Genomic DNA, 21,866 nt, shown 5'->3' with positions numbered 1-21,866 from the left:
TTTGACATTATGGGGTATTGTGTGTAGGCCAGTGACACAAAATCTCAATTTAATCCATTTTAAATTCAGGCTGTGAAACAAAATGTGGAAAAAGGTCAAGGGGTGTGAATATTTTCGGAAGGCACTGTATCTGTTGGCCTACATACGTTAGCAAATGTACACAAAAACACAGTTTAAACATCACACAACGTATAAACCTAATACAATTGGAGCAGGCCAACCCTGCTGGAGGTCTGCTGGGTTCTGTTTCAGCCCAGCAATATAAAACCTGATTCAACTTAAACTTCAAGTGTGCTATTGCTGTACTGGAATAGTAGTCTGCTCACCCAGTAGATTAGGGATCAGTGGGGCAAGTTTGGCCACCACTGGTATCGAGTTCATTTTGTTTACTTGAAATTATGCTTTAGTAATAATAGCCCACTTGTTACAACTCAATTATCTATTGTTGTAAAGACTTAAGATAACTTATCTTTACATACGAGTTAGCTTATTTGTACATTTTGCAGTGATTAAGTGTTGATTCTTTGAAGTGTTTAAAAATGTTAATTGTTAAACTATTAATAACAAAATAAACGAGTGTCAATGTTGATTAATCACAATTCTGCAATGAAGAGGGGAAGGGGTTCGGTTTTAATGTGTCTGTTGTATTCTCAAATTAACATTTCCTTTTTGTTTATTTGTAAGATCTATAAACCGTTGTTTTTTTTCCACTCTCTCAGTATATGAGATACAGTACAAGTCAAAAGTATAGACACACCTACTCATTCAAGGGTTTTTCTTTATTTTTACTATTTTCTTCATTTTATAAACAAATAAAAAAATATTTTAGATTCTTCAAAGTAACCACCCGTTGCCTTGACAGCTTTGCACCCTCTTGGCATTCCCTCAACCAGCTTAATGAGGTAGTCACCTGGAATGCATTTCAATTAACAGGTGTGCCTTGTTAAAACTTAATTTGTAGAATTTCTTTCCTTCTAAATGCATTTGAGCCAATCAGTTGTGTTGTGACAAGTTGGGGGGGTATAGAGAAGATAGCCCTATTTGGTAAAATGTCTTTCCAGTAACGCACAGCGCTGAGATTGCCTGCAATGACAAGCTCAGTCTGATGCTGTGACACACCGCCCCAGACCATGACGGACCCTCCACCTCCAAATTGATCCCGCTCCAGAGTACAGGCGTACTCGGTGTAACCCTCATTCCTTCGACGATAAACGCGAATCCGACCATCACCCCCAGTGAGACAAAACCACGACACGTCAGTGAAGAGCACTTTTTGCTAGTCCTGTCTGGTCCAGCGACGGTGGGTTTGTGTCCATAGGCGACATTGTTGCCGGTGATGTCTGGTGAGGACCTGCCTTACAACAGGCCTACAAGCCCTCAGTCCAACCTCTCTCAGCCTATTGCAAGACAGTCTGAGCACTGATGGAGGGATTGTGCGTTCCTGGTGTAACTCGGGCAGTTGTTGAGGCCATCCTGTACCTGTCCCGCAGGTGTCATGTTCGGATGTACCGATCCTGACGCAGATTGCGCTGCAAGTCCTGCCTCTCCCATCTCATTGGTTTATAGAAGCAGGTACCCACGTGCCATTTCCTCATTGGTTTTACCCACGTGGGTGACAAAGACGAACGAGGTCAGTGGCGGTAATGCACCTAATTTATGAAAGTTGCCAATCGCAATATAAAGTCCAGAGAAGAAAAAGCCTGGAAGGAGGAGAGATGACTAGAAATGATTCGGTTGATCGGTTTATGTGTGGATTAATTGTCGGAGTAGAGGACCTTGTGCATTTCAGGTAAAATAACAACGTTTATATCCCAGGACAAATTAGCTAGCAACAGCAAGCTAGCTATCTAAATTGCCATAAATGTTTAATGCCTGTCCCCAAATTTATGTAATTGGTTCAGAGTTTGTTTTGATTTTTTAATTTGTGTGTCGTGATCGCGTTTGGTGTGGGGGGTCAAAATAAATCTATGCACGATGGTGCACGCGCACAGCCGGTTTGGGTTCCATGTAAGTTTTCATAACTGTGACCTTAATTTCCAACCATTTGTAAGCTGTTGGTGTCTTCACGACCGTTCCACAGGGGCATGTTCATTAATTGATTATGGTTCATTGAACAAGCATGAGAAACAGTGTTAAACCCTTTACAATGAAGATTTATGAAGTTATTTGGATTTTACGAATTATCTTTGAAAGACCGGGTCCGGAAAAAGGGACGCTTCTTTTTTACTGAGTTTAGCTTTTGATTTCTATGATATAGCCTACAGTGGCATTTATATGGTGTTCAACGCAAGCCTATATTGCATGAGACTTTTAAAAACATTTTTTTTTTAATTATGAAGAGCTTGACATTAATTCATGATTTTTTTGTTGGTCTGTAACATGGACCAAATAGGTGACTGTAAATTGCATTGTGTTGTATGATACAAGACACCACTTTACAAAATAAAATGTATTATTATTATTACCATACAGAGAATTAGACAATGTAGGCTTCTCTTCTGCCTATTGGCTTATCTGCATATTCAAGCCTGTCAAAATGCAACACCGCCCCTTTAATTAAGGCATAAGGTATTTACCTGACTGGCTTTTCAAAGACGGCTTGAAATGTAGCCTATACGTTTTGTGCTCTTGTTGGAAGCAGTAACCCCCGTTGTTGACCTATACTTATCTATGACTGGTGTAATAAAGATAATCTAACGTTTTACCTAATGATATATAAGGAGGGCATTTGCACAACATGTTTCACAACAGCACACAACAAAATTCCAGAGACATATTGAGCGACCAACTGATACCAATCACGACCACACCCAGAGACAGATGGCTGACTTAAGCCCTAGCCACACGAACTGACCACTGGTGTAAAGAACAACATTCCATGAATATCGCAAGCACCCAGACACGAATTACCAGAAATACACACACACACACACACACACACACACACACTTAGGTGTGTTGGACTCCGAGGACAAAGGACACTGCCAAGGGCCAATGGGAAGTCGACACCACCTGGAGAGTGGACCGTCCCTCCACTCATCGACCAGTCAGGAGAGCGGACCTACTAGACTCAACGTCAACACACTGTTATTTCATTGTATAAATTGGATGTACACTATGTTTCGGGGCTCTCTTCTGCTAGTTCCCTAAGAGCTAAACGAACGAGCCCGTGCACGCTCAGCCAAATATCTTTGTCTCATAATAAACTGCCTTACTATAAACTGAATCACCCGGTCCAGCGTCTTGACTTGTCTCCTTCTCAAATAACTAATCATCAACACTGGGCTAATAAATCGCTAACTAGCAAAGAATATAAACAAATGTGCACATGCACGGATCTGAAAAACGCATTCACTCGAGGGTGATTTAAAGTCTGTGGGCTACCCTCGCCAATAGAATTCTACTCCGCTGCGCTCTGGCTCTGCCTACAACAAAATCCCAGACTCAATCTTGCAAAGTTAGATATTTTTTTTTTGTTTGTTGCATTGAAAAGGGGCTGATATGTTGACTTGATCACAGAAAAAAACTTTGATTTATATTGTGCAAACGAATGGAGCGAACTCAGTGACGTTCAATCTCCTGCGTCTCTGCGCGGCATGGCCTAGAGGAAGTAAGAGGCTGCGCACGTGCGCAGTTTAGAGGGAACATTGATAACGAGCCCTTCCCAACAACGCAGAGTTAAACAAATGATAATTGAAAGAAAAATAGTAATACAATAAATAAAATACACAAGAATGGAGCCATATACAGGGAGTACCGGATCAATGTACAGGGGTACGATGTAATTGAGGTAGATACAGTACATTCAGAAAGTATTCAGACCTCTTGACTTTTTCGACATTTTGTTACGTTAGATTAATTCCAAAATGTATACAATTACTTGTTTCCCTCATAAATCTACACACAATATCCCATAATGAAAAAGTGACATGTTTGTAGATTTTCTTTGCAAATATATGAAAAATAAAAAACAGAAATATCTTATTTACATAAGTATTCAGACACTGCTATGAGACTCGAAATTGAGCTCAGATGTATCCTGTTTTCATTGATCATCCTTAAGATGTTTCTACAACGGAGTCCACCTGTGGTAAATTCAATTGATTGGACATGATTTGGAAAGGAAAACGGGGCGGCAGGTAGCCTAGTGGTTCGAGCATTGGGCCAGTAACCGAAAGGTTGCTGGATCAAAACCCCGAGCTGACAAGGTAAAAAATCTGTCGTTCTGCCCCTGAACAAGGCAGTTAGTTAATCCACTGTTCCCGGTAGGCCATCATTGAAAATAAGAATTTGTTCTTAACTGACTTGCCTAGTTAAATAAAAGGTAAGTAAAAAAAATAACCACCTGTGTATATAAGGTCCCACAGTGCATGTCAGAGCAAAAACAAGCCATGAGGTCGAAGCAATTGTCCGTGGAGCTCCGAGACAGGATTGTGTCGAGGCACAGATCTGGGGAAGGGTACCAAAAATGTCTGCAGCATTATTTAAAAAAAATATTTTTGTGGGTGATGCACACTGCCTGCCCTTAAGGCCACCAACACCAGGTGTCACAGGAAGGCCAAGAAGATCATCAGGGACCCCAACCATGTCCTGTTCTCAACACTTCAATCACTCAGACGCGGGAGTGCAGGAGCATCATGGCAAAAACTGGAAGACTGGCCAATAGTTTCTACCCTCAGACCATCAGGCTGCTGAATAGCCACCACTACTAGTCAGCTACCTGCTCCTCCCTCCCCCGTGTTACACCCCCTATGTTACTCCCCGTGTTACACCCTAAAACAATGGATATACAGTATGTTGCGCAAAGTTGGTAGAATCTTATTCAAAATGATTCACAGCTTTAATGGCTGCCAAAGGTGCTTCCACCAAGTATTAAAGGATAATTTAGCATTTTTTTTTATAACCAAATCTACATTTTTCATGTAAATGGCATGTTATAGAATGGTCCAGACACTTTTTTTTTTTTTTGCAATTTCACTTATTTTTGAGAAGCTTACCGCAACCAGTGAACCACTTCATCTTCATTGTGCAGTTTGGGGCTCAAAGGCTCCAAAAACACCCAAATATGTCCTTTTAGAAACAAAAAAAGCCCTTAGTATAGTGAAGCAGGTCTTTACATGTTGTATACATGAAATTGTTGCATTCCAAACTTTATCCGCAACGTTATATTCCATTTAGTTGTGACACCTCTCTGTCCATTTTAGCAGCAGAGAGATGGAACAGCTGGATAGGCAAAACAGTCTGAGTCAAGTTCAGAATGAAACAATTTCATGTGTACAACATCTAAAGACCTGCACAGTATACTCAGAGCGTTTCCATTTATACAATGATGTAGTTGGGTGTTTTTGGAGCATTTTGTATGTTTTTTTGGAACCCCTGGGTCTAGACACTTCTTTTGTGACTTCACTTGTTTTTGAGAAACATACTCCAACCAGCGAATCACTTCCTCATCCTTGTTGTGTAGTAGCATACGAGGATGAGGAAGTCAAATAAAATAAATCACATGCTCGTAAACAGGTGTAACAGTGAAATGCTTATAGGCCCTTCCCAACAATGCAGAGAGGGGAAAAAAAGCCTTTGAGCCCCCCCATACTGCACTGGATGAGGAATTGATTCACTGGTTTGGGTAAGTTTCTCAAAAACAAGGGACATCTCAAAAAAAAGTCTGCACCCTTCTATGATATACCATTTACATTAAAAAAAGAGATTTGGTTGTAAAAAAGCAAACTTCTCATTTAACGCTTTGTTTTTTATTAATTAGTAACATTTCTGTAATTTACTCACTTTTCAAATGTGGAGTTGGTTGTGTAGATATTTTATTTATTTATTTAATTTTAAGGCAGCAAAATGATGACTGAAAGGGGCATGTAGACTTTCACTTCGCACTGTACCAGACACCTCCACCCACATCGACGGGGCTGCAGAGAAGACGGTCTGCAGTTTAAAGTTCCTCGATGGACCTAACATACTGTGTATTACTACTAAATGTACTACATACGATTTAGACCGTACTGTATAGTAAAAACAAAAGTAGTGGGCAAAAAATATCAACATACTAGGCTCACCCATTCTGAGAACGCATCATATAATATATAATAAGGGGTTCCCCAACTTTTTCACTTGGGGTGGCCCCCCTTCCAGCATTGGGTTACATCCCGTGCCCCCCCTGCACGCACATGCCTATTTTTATGGGCACAAGCACTGTTCATGACACAAACTGTTCACACCCCTCTTGTTAGTGGAGAGAATTTTGCACCTTTAAAGCTTATTTTCTGCAATTCTATACATTTCGCCATTTCTAATGTGTATTCATGTGATATTTGAGTGACAATTTTTTTTACAACATCTCTGGGCTAAAAGGCCTAAATAAAAAAAACGTACGCTGACATGGGCTAGTTGATCTGGACATTTCTGACAGCTAAAAATGGTCTCATGCAAAAATGTTCACTCACTTGTTCCTGAAGTGACAATGAACTGCTGCAAACCCAGGTACACATCCAAGTCCTCTTGAAGGACAGGGAACTGAGAGAGAGAGAGAGAAATGGTTCAGGATTCAGGGGTTTAAGAAATAGTTAACTCCAAAATCAATGTTTGTCAGGCGTTTTGTCTTGAAGACAACATCATGTTGTCATAAGCATATCACATTAAACTATTGCAGGGTGAAAAGTGATACATGAACCAGACAAAAAAGGCCTGCACATTCAATGTGCATAATACCACCTTTAAAATCAACAACATTTTATTAATTAGGCGCATTTCAGTGTGTTGACCTTTTTGGGGGATTTTCCAGGAATAAAAAAAATAGAAGAAACAAGGAGAACACTCACCAACGTGGCGAAGGCATGGGACGGCAGCAGCTCCATCACCTTGACAACAACCTCCAGACTCTGCCGCAAGTACCGTTGCCATTCAGTCTGTTGCTATGGTAAGCACAAAGAGTTTAACTATTTTTTTAATAGAACTGTATCCTTTGATACACTGTTGTAATATATGTGATAATGGGGAAAACAAAATGTTCCTTTAACACACTAGGCAACAAAAGGTGCAGACAAATATAATTCTCAGCACAACTGACGAAAGCAGTGCGAGAAGTAAAGCCTCTTACATCATCATCCAGGGTCTCATCATCTAGCTCCTCTAACTGGGCCTGGTTATATCGGAACTGGATTCGGTTGAGAACCTCTCTTAATAGCAGCACCAAAGCATCCTTATACCTGTAGAACCGCACAAGAGGCCAGATTATCGGCCAATAGAAGAAGCAGCACCATACAAGAGGCTAGTAACTAACGACAGAACCATATTAAAAACATTAAAGCAACTCTGGCCCTCAAGAGTTACTGGGTGTGCAGGCTTTCATATAAGACCTTCAGTAAGACAGACTCGGCTAATAATATCCCAGAATGAATACTATGATTAGTTGATTACTTGAATCAGGTGTATTGATCAAGTGACGTGCTGGGAGAAGTCTGCAGAACCAGTAGCTCTCCAAGATCAAAGTTGGATAACCTTGCATTACAGACACAGATCCATAAATGTTTCACGCATCAGAATACATTATTGATAGTACATCCAAATTCCTTTCCTTTATATACAAGTAGAACCAGAGCAACAGTGAAATTGAGTTGTACCTGTTCAGCACACCGTCTCGGTCAGCCAGCCTACTTTTGATTTTAGTGGTTAAATAATCCAAGAAGATACTCCAGATGTCCAAACAGGCAAAATAGCCTTCGTGGGTGGGCTAGAACGATAGAGCAGAAGAGCAGTCATTTTCTCAACAGTCAAACTCTAGGTAATATTATTATGGAAGCCATCTTGGCCTGCTGCAGAGTTATCTTTTTCTCTAATCTTTCCCCAACTGCGGCATACAATACTGTAGTACGCACATACTTCCATAGGATATTTTTGTGTCAGCAGCCCCTGTGAGCAGCGTAAAGGCAAATGTAGAAACTAAACAAAATGGTTGAAAGGATGTGCTACCTGATTGAAAGTGTACTTGAAAAGCAGGGCTAAAAACTCCACCACAGGAAACTGAGCGTTGGACTCGATCCGCCGAAGGTGCACGCTGACGAACAGGCGCAGAAAGTCGGTGAACTTCTCTACATAACTGCAGACAGAGAGGGAGAGAGTGCCACATATCTTTGCATTAGAGTCAAACCGATATATTGGTTGACTGATATTGGCCTGTTTTGGGCTTTTACAGATGATACCTGCCTTTACAATGGATGGAGAAAAAGGTTTTGTATAATTTCAGACAGTAGTTTTGTGTACAACGTCAGATGTGCCTTTTTGTCCCTCAGACATGTGTACATTTTTCTAAAACACTAAATTTAAAACTGGATCACCTGCTCTAACGAAACCATGCTCAAAATGTTCATTTTTATTTTTTTTTACTTGTAGAGTATATGGTTTAACATTTAACATGAACTAAATCTAAAAACAGGTACTTGAGATATTCACATTAACATATTTAAATATATATAAATTAAGGTAAAGAAATTGTATCCTTTATCTCCCCTGCATTCTTAACCCTCTTGCTTCAGAGCATGCGTTTACTAGGCCTACATGACCGGAACGAGTGTGCAGATCTTGTAAGGATTCTGTGACTTACTCCCCTGGGAATCGGAAAGGACTGCAGATAGTATATTATGCGTGTAATGAGCCATACACTGACACGTCAAGTCCAAAACATAAGGTTTAAAAAAATACCAATGCAGTTTTCCAAGATCCCGTCTAGCCTCTAGTTTAATCAAGTTTATTTTTCAAATGATAGGATTTGAATGCTGATTCCATCTTTGTGGAGCTGTATTTCCTTAGGACCACATTATGTGCAGAAAACTGGTCCATGGCTGGAAAACTTGTCGGCAGACATATCGGAATTTGTGCATTTTTACATTTTATTAAATTTAGCATACGCTCTTATGCAGAGTGACTTAATGGCCGGCACAAGGCCACAGAGAATTTTCACCTAGTTGCCTCAGGGATTTGAACCAGCAACCTTTCGGTTACTGGCCCAACCCTCTTAACCACTAGGCTACCTGCCCCCATATTGGTCAGGCTCTACTTTGTATTGAGGTCTCAGGGTAATTTTCTGAACCAATAACCAAATCGTGAATGCATTGGCCAGCTACTTGATTTGATTCTAGGGGCTGAGGTATTCAAATTCGGCACTGAACAGAAATAGCAGACTTGAAGTGGACTGAAATAGGTGCCGGTACTCTTTATATCCTTTATACCTGTACATAGCCCATCTATAATTTAGCCCAAACAACTACCTCTTCCCCTACTGTATTTATTTATTTTGCTCCTATGCACCCCATTATTTCTATTTGCACTTTCTTCCACTGCAAATCTACCATTCCAGTGTTTTACTTGCTATATTGTATTTACTTCGCCACCATGGCCTTTTTTTACCTTTACCTCCCTTATCTCACCTCATTTGCTCACATCGTATATAGACTTATTTTTCTACTGTATTATTGACTGTTTGTTTTACTCCATGTGTAACTATTGTTGTATGTGTCGAACTGCTTTGCTTTATCCTGGCCAGGTCGCAATTGTAAATGAGAACTTGTTCTCAACTTGCCTACCTGGTTAAATAAATGTGAAATAAAAATAAATAAAAAAGATATCCAAGTCAAGCACTGAACACTCCTCTCAAAGCCTGTCCCCAGCCCCTTCTAAAAAGTCGACCTGTGCTTACAATCCAGGCAATCCGATGCACTTAATTGCAACAAGGAAGTATCTGACAAAGTATTTGATGCATCAGAAGATGTGTTAGCAGCACAAAAAGGCTCACTTCAATATAGATTACACTGGCTTAATTTCCTCAAAATATTAACTTTTGTCTAACAAACTATTTAAAAGACTATAGAGACACCTGGAAAAAAGCATCACATTTTTTAAATTGCTGTCTCCATGATACACATTGATGTCACCGTCAAAACACTATGCCAACAGAGAAACAGAATATTTTGTGAAAACGACACTGATGACCTGTTATATTTAAACAGTGAGTTACTATGTTATTATACTGAACCAAAGTATAAAACGCAACATGAATCAATTTGAAAGATTTTGCTGAGTTACAGTACTTAAGGAAATTATTCAATTGAAATACATTTATTAGGCCCTAATCTATGGATTTCACATGACTGGGCAGGGGCAAAGCCATGGGTGGGCCTGGGAGGGCATAGGCGTACCCACTTGGGAGCCAGGCCCACAAAATGGGGAGCCAAGCCTAGCAAATCAGAATGGGTTTTTCCCCATAAAAGGGCTTTATTAGTCCGATGATCCCGCAGGTGAAAAAGCTCGATGTGGAGGTCCTGGGCCGGCGTGGTTACACGTGGTCCGCTGTTGTCAGGCCGGTTGGATGTACTGCCAAATTCAAAAGATTATCTTGAAAAAAGGCTAAAATGCTCATTAACGGATTTAAACAAATTGGTGCAAAAAAATTGAGAGAAATAAGCTTTTTGTGGGTATGGAAGATTTCTGGGATCTTTTATTTCACCTCATGAAACATGGGACCAATACTTTACATGCGTTTATATTTCTATTTTTAGATTTTTTTAAGTGTAATTATGATGTAATTAAAGTACTTATCCAAATCAGAATAAATCGACTCCACCCCTAAAAGCAATGCCATTTGGTGTAGTCTGCTATTTAATATTTTAAAAATGATAATTGAATATTGCAGTTTGGCCATGGTCAAAGTATTCAGACCACCTGACTTTTCCACATTTTGTTAAGTTACAGCCTTATTGTAAAATTGATTAAATTATTTTATTTCCTCATGAAATCTACACACCCCATAATGACAAAGCAAAAACAGGTTTTAAAGAACATTTTGCTAATTTATAAAATATCAGAAATACCTTCTTTACATAAGTATTCAGACCCTTTGCTATGAGACTCGAAATTGAGCTCAGGTGCATCCTGTTTCCATTGATCATCCTTGAGATGTTTCTACAACTTGACTGGTAAATTCATTTGATTGGACATGATTTGGAAAGGCACACCTGTCTATATAAGGTCCCACAGTTGACAGTGCATGTCAGAGCAAAAACCAAGTCATGAGGTCAAAATAATTGTCTGTAGAGTTCAGAGACAGGATAGTGTCGAGGCAAAAATCTGGGGAAGGGTACCAAAAAACGGCTGCAGCATTCAAGGTCCCCACGAACACTGTGCCTTCGAATCCGATGGTCACTCTGACAGAGCTCCAGAGTTCCTCTGTGGAGATGGGAGAACCTTCCAGAAGGACAACAATCGCTGCAGCACTCCACCAATCAGGCCTTTATGGTAAGAGTGGCCAGACGGAAGCCACTGCTCAGTAAAAGGCACCTGACAGCCCGTTTGTAGTTTGCCAAAAGGCACCTAGGAACCTCTGACCATCAGAAACAAGATTCTCTGGTCCAATGAAACCAAGATTGAACTATTTGGCCTGAATGCCAAGCGTCACGTCTGGAAGACACCTAGCACCATCCCTACGGTGAAGCATGGTGGTGGCAGCATCATTCTGTGGGGATGTTTTTCAGCGGCAGGGACTGGAAACTAGTCAGGATCGAGGGAATGATGAACGGAGCAAAGTACAAAGATCCTTGATGAAAACCTGCCCAAGAGCTCAGACTGCAGCAAAGGTTCATCTTCCAACAAGACAATGACCCTAAGCACACAGCCAAGACAACGCTGGAGTGACTTCGGGACCAGTCTCTGAATGTCCTTGAGTGGCCCAGCCAGAGCACAGACTTGAACCCAATCTAATATCTCTGGAGAGACCTGAAAATAGCTGTGCAGCAATGTTCCCCATCCAACCTGACAGAGCTTGAGAAGATCTGTAGAGAAGAATGGGAAAAACTCCCCAAATACAGCAAGTGTTTATTGCACTGTCTGTACTGAAGCTGCAACAAAGTTTCATATTTCTGACTGAAAAGTTGTTACTGAAATCCCTAATTTGTTTAGGAAAAACCTTCCCGATTCCCTCAACCCTCGCTCTCTTCACGTGCATCGCAGGCGATCAATTACATCAATAAATTATAACTAACTCTGTACACAGTAATGTCGACAGCAAATTGGATGCGGAGGACGTGAAAAATACATTTGAAACGGGCAAATGTTCACTGGTTGCTCAGGGGAAGTCAGATCTGTGGAAGACATTTGACTTTGTTGTGGAACCTACTAAAGATCAAGAAAAAGGAGGGTATAGGAGCAAGCGTTGCATGAGTATTGTGTGCCGAACAGTTGTTGTTAGATTACAATATTTAAAAAAACAATTCTGACCATTTGGAACATTACAAACATTAAATAAGTGTACCAGAGAGTCTGTGCAAAAAAATTATATATAACAAACGAGTTGCATGCATTCGTGAATTGTTGTTTATTTATCGTTTTGGCTAATTATTCAAAGCTCCCTTAGTTATTTAATTTTAAAACTAAAATGCTTGATTGCATTTCAAAACATGAATATCCCGTATTCTGTGTGATGGCATGAACGAATGAACGATACAGTAACCTATATATTGAAATATAGGCCTAAGTAAGTTACGGTATTAAGACTAAACATTACTCCCTCTTAGGCCTTCAGCTCGATTGTGGTTATACAAGGCTAAAGAGTAGCCTACTAATGATAACGACATTACTTATTATTATAATGACGATCATAATAATAATTGTAATAATAACAAGGAGAGCAAGAAAAATGAGGGTATAGGAGTGAGAGCTGTGTGCATACTATGTGTGACAAACAGGTGCTGTTAGATTACAATATTTTTCTGCCTGTTTGGAACAGTGTAAACGCTAAATAAATAAGTAAAACTAGTTTGTTCTAACGAGAGAAAAAAACTAAAGATTTTAATTACAGCATAGATTAAAAACAGCTAAATCTGTGAAATTGCTTTATCCGACATATTGCGGTTGCATGAGGCAACCATATACAATTTCAGTATCACACGTCTTAAGAGTGATGGACTGTGCCATCCCCGTGGCCTCCACAACGAATCAGACAGGTGTTCTGTTCACCATGAAAGAAAGAAAAAAACATTGCGACTGCTCAACTTAAGAAATTTCGGTCTACCAACAGCCTATCGAACAAACAATCAACCAGTTGACTAAATGGGGTCTGCCCTAATCAATACACCCAGTTACGACAAAAGATAAATGAGTTCTTCTTAACTCAGTTGCCAGAAAGGAAGGAAACTGATCAGGGATTTTACCATGAGGCAAATGGCGACTTTAAAACAGTTATAGTTTAATGGCTGTGATAGGAGAAAGCTGAGGATGGATCAACAACATTGTAGTTACATTACTCCACAATACTAACCTAATTGACAGAGTGAAATTAAGGAAGCCTGTATAGGATAAAAATATTTCAAAACATGCATCCAAGGCACTTAACCTCTTAAGTAATACTGAAAAAAAGTGGCAAAGCAATTAACATTTTGTCCTGAGTACCTACCACTCTCCATATTTTCAAGCATAGTGGTGGCTGCATCACGTTATGGGTATGCTTGTAATTGTTAAGGACTGGGGAGTTTTTCAGGATAAAAAGAAATGGAATGGAGTTAAGCACACGAAAAGAAAACGTGGTTCAGTCTGCTTTCCACCAGACACTGGAAGATTAATTCAACTTTTAGAAGGATAATAACCTAAAACACAAGGCCAAATCTACATTAGAGTTGTTTACCAAGAAGAAAGTGAATGTTCCTGAGTGGCCGAGTTACAGTTTTGACTTAAATCTGCTTGAAAATCTACGGCAAGACCTGAAAATGGTTGTCTAGCAATGATTAACAACCAATTTGACAGAGCTTGAAGAACGTTGAAAATAATAAATGGGCAAATGTTGCACAATTCAGGTGTGGAAAGCTCTTAGAGACTTACCCAGAAAGACTCACAACTGTAATCACTGCCAAATGTGATGCTAACATGTATGGACTCAGGGGTTAAATCATTTTTTATTTTTTAAATCTATATATCTATATATATTATATTTCTCATATATTTTTTTTTACAAATGTTAGAATTTTTCTTCCACTTTGACAGTGTATTTTGTGTTGAACATAAAAATAATAAAAAAAAGACAAATCCATATTAATCCTACCTTGTAACAACAACATGTGGAAAAAGTAAAAGGGTGTGAATACTTTCTGAAGGCACTGTCTACTGTATGTGTTCTATTTAATGCCATGTGTGGGCCTACCTCTCGTCCAGCTCCTGCAGCCGGCTCTTGACGGTGTGCGCGTTGTTCTCCCTTGTCAGCCTCTGTAGCAGGAAGAAGGTCTGCTGAAACATCCTCAGTAGGTACTCCTCAAAGTCAAGGGGCACACAGTTCTTGGACACCAGCTCATTGATGCACGTCATGGCCAGCACTCCCAGCCGCGACCTGTCCACCTGCCCGCCGCCGCCCGTCTCATGCCCGGGCCGACCTCCGCCATTGGCAGGGGGAGCATGCTCGCCATTGGACGAGCACGATGAGTAGATGGAAGGGGGAGTCTTGGGCTTGACCCGCAGGTCACAGCCAAAACGGGCAAAGTGGAAGATAGAGGCGAGAAGGGAAGGGGTGATGCTGGTAGAAAGGGGGATCCAGCTGAATAGATGGGCCAGACACTCTAGAGCTAGGGAGCACAACTGTTGACTGTCATCGTCCAGTGCTGGGATGGGCTGGGATAGCAGCTTGGAGTACTGGGTGCCCTGCAATAGACTGCCCAGCAACTCTGCTTAAAGGGAGGGGGGACAAGGACAAATGAGAGGCCGGGTTAACAATCTCTCCCAGTCCCACTATCATATTCACACACACACACATTGTCATACAACCTTCACAAAACACACTTAGCACAGTTGTCTCCTCTCCTCCCCCATTGTTCACTCCCCCTTGTAAATCTAAGATGACTGGGTGGGTGAAAACAGTAACATAACCTACTTACAGCCAGTCTATACAATCTAAATCAGATACGTAAAGGGTGTGAACAACTTCCTGGAATGAAATGTTCCCCCTGATTTATAGCCAAAATTCTCACCGCTTTCTCCTGAGGTGGGAGAGGGAGGGGGGGTGGCAGCCGTAACACTGTGCTTATCCCAAATCGTCTCCAGGATACCTGCAGGGTAGAAATGTTGAGAAGTGTTATTATGGATGTGCGCAGATGTGGGGAGAAAGAGAGGGGGGTAGTAAAGATCACAGGTTGGTGGCAACCTAATTGGGGAGAACGGGCTCATAGTAATGACTAGAGCGGAATGATATCAAATACAGTATGTAATGGGGAATTGATATAGACTAACAATCAAACGTAAACAATTCACACAATGAAGTTAAGAAACAATGAATGTGCATAAATTGGTGGGAGAGAGGGCATTCTGGAGAGAGAAGTGCATTGTGCATCTGGGCGCTGCATGGTCAATCTGACGTCTGCATTAGCCATGCAGCATTTACAGTGATACGGTCTCTGCAGAAGTCAAGGCATTCATACTTCTTGCGCTTCACGGAGCACTGCAGAGCTGTTGTCAAGGAAGTTGCACAGACATGTGACAAAAAAATTGAATAATGTGGCCCTGAACAAAGGGGGGGACAAAATCAAAAGTAAGTCAGTATCCGGTGCGGCCACCAGCTGCATTAAGTACTGCAGTCCATCTCCTCCTCATGTACTACACCAGATTTGCCAGTTCTTGCTGTGAGATGTTGCCCCACTCTTCCACCAAGGCACCTGCAAGTTCCCGGACATTTCTGGGGGAATGGCTCCAGCCCTCACCCTCCGATCCAACAGGTCCCAGACGTGCTCCATGGGATTGAGATCCGGGCTCTTTGCTGGCCATGGCAGAACACTGACATTCCTGTCTTGCAGGAAATCCAGCACAGAATGAGCAGTATGGCTGGTCGCATTGTCATGCTGGAGGGTCATGTCAGGATGAGCCTGCATGAAGGGTACCACATGAGGGAGGAGGACGTTATCCCTGTAACGCACAGCGTGGAGATTGCCTGCAATGACAACAAGCTCAATCCGACGATGCTGTGACACACCGCCCAAGACCATGACGGATCCTCCACCTCCAAATCGATCCTGCTCCAGAGTATAGCCCTTGGTGTAACACTCATTCCTTCGACGATAAATGTGAATCCGACCATCACTCCCGGTGAGCACTTTTTGCCAGTCCTGTCTGGTCCAGCGACGGTGGGTTTGTGCCCATAGTTACACAGGCCTTCAAGTCCTCAGTCCAGCCTCTCTCAGCCTATTGCGGACAGTCTGAGCACTGATGGAGGAATTGTGCGTTCCTGGTGTAACTCGGGCAGTTGTTGTTGCCATCCTGTACCTGTCCCGCAGGTGTGATGTTCGGATGTACCGATCCCGTGCAGATGTTGTTACACGTGGTCTTCCACTGCGAGGACGATCAGCTGTCCGTCCTGTTTCCCTGTAGGCGTCTTACAGTACGGACATTGCAATTTATTGCCCTGGCCACATCTGCAGTCCTCATGCCTCCTTGTAGCATGCCTAAGGTACGTTCACACAGATGAGCAGGGACCCTGGGCATCTTTCTTTTGGTGTTTTTCAGAGTCAGGACACTGAAGATGCCTTTCTACTACGTTTTCATAACTGTGACCTTAATTGCCTACCGTCTGTAAGCATCTTAGAGACCATTCCACAAGTGCATGTTCATTAATTGTTTATGGTTCATTGAACAAGCATGGGAAACAGTGTTTAAACCCTTTACGATGAAGATCTGTTAAGTTATTTGAATTTCTACTAATTATCTGTGAAAGACAGGGGCCTGAAAAAGGGAAGTTTCTTTTTTTAATGAGTTTATATTAGGGATGCACGATATCGGAATCGGCCGATATTAGCTAAAAGTGCCTGACCGGGTGATGTGTTGTGAAGCAAGCTATAATAAGGATTAGGCACAATAGTGGAATTTGCGGTTCACCTTCAAAATAAAAGTACCTCTTTGAAAGTGATGCAGAAGGTTACAATTGGTGGAATCATGCCATATTAAGACTAGATCATTTTAAACAAGGTTGGAATGTGAAGCAATGAAATGGGGTATCAGTCTACTCGGTGACACCCACAGAAAACAACTGAAGAGTTTATGCAAATATTAGCGATTGTAGCGCTTATCGGGGGACTGTGTGACATCACCTCCCCAGTCAGCCTATTGTGTGTATTGACATTCATATTGCACTGTACAGCTTTACCTAAGGAATGGGGATCAATGAAATGGGGTAAAAGTCTACTCAATACATATTTTCCCTCCTCAGTTAGACTCCAAAACATCCACGCAGTATTGTTTTTTCTCGGGAAGTGTTCAATACATAGGTTGACAATAAATGTGGCTTAACAAACAGTTGTTTCAGAGTCTCGCAATTAGAGCTACGACGCTATTGTTCTCTGGGTGTCACTGAGTAGACTGAAAACCCATGTCATTGATCCACAATCCATAGGTAAGGCTGTACAGTGAAATAAGTATGCCTCAAATGCAATTCTAAAGTATAATAAATCAGTGTGATTTCAAATTGTCAAATAAACAAATTAGTCTTTTGTTGATTTTATATAACATTCCAACCTTGTTTAGCATGATATATTCAATTATGGCATAATTCTACCATTTGTATTAATTTGCATCACCGTCAATGACTTTTATTTTGAAGGCTAACCGCAAAGTCTACTATTGTGGCTACTTCTTATTGTGGCTAGCTTCACATAGATGGTCCGACCACCATTAATTAAAATAGAACTGTCTTTTAAATTAGGGTTATTTTAGATGACACCTAGCTATATAGTTAGCTAACGATAGCTACTGAAACAGATGTCGTTTTGCTATGTTTCTGGGTAAGAACATTGTTTGCATCCATGAGCTAGCTAGCTTTTTTTATGACCAGCACTGTAGGTGCGCCAGACAACTTTACCAGCATCATATCATAGCACATATCGATGAATCGTTGTGACATATGAAGTATGAGTGACAGTGTAATTACTACGTAAAACATTTATGAACGCATTCAATTACTATGTGACGTGCAGTCATTTCAGGTCCTGATTGGTCAACAAGCTTATTTGACACGGTAAATAGTGTTACAGTGAGGGAAAAAAGTATTTGATCCCCTGCTGATTTTGTACGTTTGCCCACTGACAAAGAAATGATCAGTCTATAATTTTACTGGTAGGTTTATTTGAACAGTGAGAGACAGTAACAACCAAAAAATCCATAAAAATCCATACAAACGCATGTCAAAAATGTTATAAATTGATTTGCATTTAATGATGGTTGCATAATAAAGTCCCTTAGGTCCCCCGTTTTGCCCATTCGAATGTTCAATCAAACAGTAACAATGCCTCGATGCCTGTCTGCCTGTTTTATATAGCAAGCCATAGCCATGTGACACACTCTGTAGGAGCGATCCATTTGGTTCTGGTTTATAAAATGCCACACTTTTCCCGTGCTATGAAAGAAGAAGAAAGGTCTCTGATTAGGCTTACTCTGTCCCTACGCCCTAAGGAAGGCATTGTTCAGAACTGTGTCTTGCTAACAGTGATTGAGTTATATTATTAGCCTAAATTATGGCTATGCAATATGCTCAAATTAGGAATCGTAGCCTATATTACATTAGTCTGCAAATGCGATTATAGATGCACGTAATGTTTAATATAAAGGTGCAATTTTATGGTGAAAAAAATAGCTCCGGATGTCAGCATTTGACGTTTTACTGTTCCACAAGTAAATGAATGAATTTATTATCAGTTTTAGTACTGGTTGACATTGTATATGCCTTTCCACAGACCTTTGCATTTTATATTGTGCTGATAACTAAATGTCTGGAGTCATGTGTTTGTTTTTGCTATTCTCTAAATAGCATTAGAGGTTTTTTGTTTTGTTTTATTGTGTAGAAATGCAGTAGATGAGCTTCAACTTCCCCACAACCCACTTTGCCATACCATTTCATGCCAACAATCTACACAAAATACATGGGTGAGAAATAAAAAATAAAAAAACACTAATATATCTTGATTAGATAAGTATTCAACTTCCTGGGTCAATGTTAGGATAACCTTTAGCAGCGTTTCCAGCTGTGAGTCTTTCTGGATAAGTCTAAGAGCTTTCCACACCTGGATTGTGCAACATTTGCCCATTATTCTTTTTAAAATTCTTCAAGCTCTGTCAAATTGGTTGTTAATCATTGCTAGACAACCATTTTCAGGTCTTGCCGCAGATTTAATTCAAAATTAACTCGGCCACTCAGGAACTTTCGCGGTCTTCTTGGTAAGCAACTCCAGTGTAGATTTGGCCTTGTGTTTTAGGTTATTATCCTGATGAAAGGTGAATTCATCTTCCAGTGTCTGGTGGAAAGCAGACAACCAGGCTTTCTACTAGGATTTAGTCTGTACTTAGATCCATTCCGTTTCTTTTATGTTCTGAAAAACTCTGCATAACATGATGCAGCCACCACTATGCATGAAAATTATGTAGAGTCATACTCAGTAATGTGTTGTATTAGATTTTCCACAAACATAAAATGTATTCAGGACAAAAAGTAAATTACTTTGCCACATTTTTTGTAGTGTTACTGTTGCAAACAGGATGCATGTTTTGGAATATTTTTATTCTAGATAGGCTTCCTTCTTTCACTCTGTCAATTAGGTTAATATTGTGAAGTAACTAATGTTGTTGATCCATCCTCAGTTTTCTCCCATTACAACCTTTAAACTCTGTAACTGTTTTAAAGTCACCATTGCTCTTATGGTGAAATCCATTAGTGGTTTCTTTCCTCTCCAGCAACTGAGTTATGCATCTTTGTAGTGACTGGGTGTATTTATACACCATCCAAAGTAGAATAAATAACTTCACCATGCTCAAAGGGATATTCAATGCCTGCTTTGTTTTTTTGCCCATCTACCAATAGATGCCCTACTTTGCGAGGCATTGGAAAACCTCCCTGGTCTTATTATGTGACTTGTTAAACACATTTTTACTCCTAAACTTATTTAGGCTTGCCATAACAAAAGGTGTTGAATAATTAGACTGAAGACATTTAAGCTTTTCATTTTTAATGAATAAAAAAAAAATATGTTTTATTGAAAACATAATCCCACTTTGACATGAAACAAATCGTAATGGGGTATCGTGCCAGTGACAAAAAAAATGATATATATTTAATCTATTTTAAATTCAGGCTGTAACAAAATGTGGAAAAAGTAAAGGTGCGTGAATAGTTTCTGAAGGCACTGTAACTGGAAGCATGCTATTGATAGAACCAAAGGATTCTGTATTGGCACACATCACATCAAGCAAGGAGCATTTGAAATGCACGGCACTGTGAAGAAAAAAAAAAAAGTAGTTCTAAATGCCATGGGAACTGACTGAGGTGTCAACACTTGTTAATGATAGCCAGCAAGAACTCATCTTCCTCTTGGACAAATGTGTTCAGTCAGCACTAGGGCTGTGGCGGTCACGAAATTTCGTCTGCTGGTGATTGTCAAGCAAATAACTGTCGGTCTCATGGTAATTGACCGTTAATTAACAATCATTGAGCATCTCCTGGCTTCCACACATAGCCCTCAAGCCCCTGCTGCAGACTTTTGGAACATCTACTTTTTAAAAAGTCGAATAAATCCATGTAATATATCCTACACCTTCACAATAAATCCATCATTTATTTTAGACAGGTCTAAAGATGTATGGTATGAAGAAAATGTTGTATTTTTCAGAAGAAATTAATAGCATACTCTGAGTTATCCTTATGTTAGGTGCTGATGTGGCTATGCCAAATGGCTGTGGGCTACATTTGTTTATTTAGCAGACAACATTTCCTTATAATTCCGTGGCATTATGTTACATTATTTTATAGTCTGATGAATACAATTGAACAAAGCTGAATAAAATATAAATATTTTCTCCAAACGATTTGAGTGACAGGCGGCTATTCTGTGTAGAGCGGTTAACAAAGAAATAGGTACTCCTATATGCTTAATTTTGAGTTATTAATGTAACTTTAGTTCTACAAATGTTGGGCAATATGTTTCGATTTTTAAATACATTGTAAGGCTGCATGACGAGACTGATGATTTTTTTTTATGTCGCTTGAAAGGCATGAGCTCTGCTTTGTTTTTTGTGCAGGCAATACACACTCCAATAGTCTCTCATTCACAATTTGACAAGCACTTGATAATTTCACGGCGGCATCCCCTTTGTGGCCATAATTCACCCCCCCAAAAAATCCATGTGCTGCGTAAGTTTTACAGAGCAAGCCAGACTGCTTTAGCCATGGCACTTCCTACTCAATTTTGGCTGACTAACGTAAGTGCAGCTTAGTTGAATTTCTCCTTTTTTGCCATCCAAGCAGTGCCAAAGTGGATGAACACTGCAAACCGCTCCGCTTGGGTAACGGCCAGTGTTTCACCTCCCAACTTCACATTGTAATGAATGGGCGAAGTTGCTCACCTGTCAGTAATCCCAGCACTGTGGGGACCTGCTCCAGCAACAGTTTGCGCAGCTCGTCTTTCCGTGCAACGCTCAAATCCTCCCGTGGGCACGCCAGCTCCTCGGATGTGGTCTTGAGCAAAACCAGTCCCAGAAAGGCCATGGTAGGAGACTGGATCAGCTGCAATAACACACACAGAGAACACACACATCAATTTGTGATAACATCACAGCAAAAGTGCATTCCGTAGCCTTTTCATTTGGGCTCCCGAGTGGGACAGCGGTCTAAGGCACTGCATCTCAGTGCTAGAGGCGTCACTACAGACCCTGGTTCGATTCCAGGCTGTAACACAACCGGTCGTGATTTGGAGTCCCATAGGACGGAGCACAATTGGCCCAGCGTCGTTAGGGTTTGGCCGGGGTAGGCCGTCATTGTAAATAAGAATTTGTTCTTAACTGACTTGCCTAGTTAAATAAAG

General features: G+C 40.6%; 1 protein-coding gene across 1 annotated transcript in view; it reads right to left on the bottom strand.

The window, feature by feature from the left end:
• Positions 1-21,866, bottom strand: part of xpo6 (exportin 6) — a 65,154-nt gene that overhangs the window by 27,098 nt on the left and 16,190 nt on the right. The window contains exons 5-12 of the mRNA XM_014192154.2: positions 21,409-21,568; positions 15,006-15,083; positions 14,189-14,702; positions 7,978-8,104; positions 7,629-7,738; positions 7,106-7,214; positions 6,828-6,920; positions 6,453-6,522 (exon numbers count right to left, since the gene is read on the bottom strand). Of these exons, the coding sequence (XP_014047629.1) occupies positions 6,453-6,522; positions 6,828-6,920; positions 7,106-7,214; positions 7,629-7,738; positions 7,978-8,104; positions 14,189-14,702; positions 15,006-15,083; positions 21,409-21,568 (1,261 nt within the window). The remainder of the gene's footprint in view (positions 1-6,452; positions 6,523-6,827; positions 6,921-7,105; positions 7,215-7,628; positions 7,739-7,977; positions 8,105-14,188; positions 14,703-15,005; positions 15,084-21,408; positions 21,569-21,866) is intronic.

This window comes from Salmo salar, chromosome ssa03 (assembly GCF_905237065.1).
Source record: "Salmo salar chromosome ssa03, Ssal_v3.1, whole genome shotgun sequence".
NCBI classification, from domain to species: Eukaryota; Metazoa; Chordata; class Actinopteri; order Salmoniformes; family Salmonidae; genus Salmo; species Salmo salar.
The sequence above is the reverse complement of the archived record's forward strand: the minus strand, read 5'-3'. Positions and strand labels throughout refer to the sequence as shown.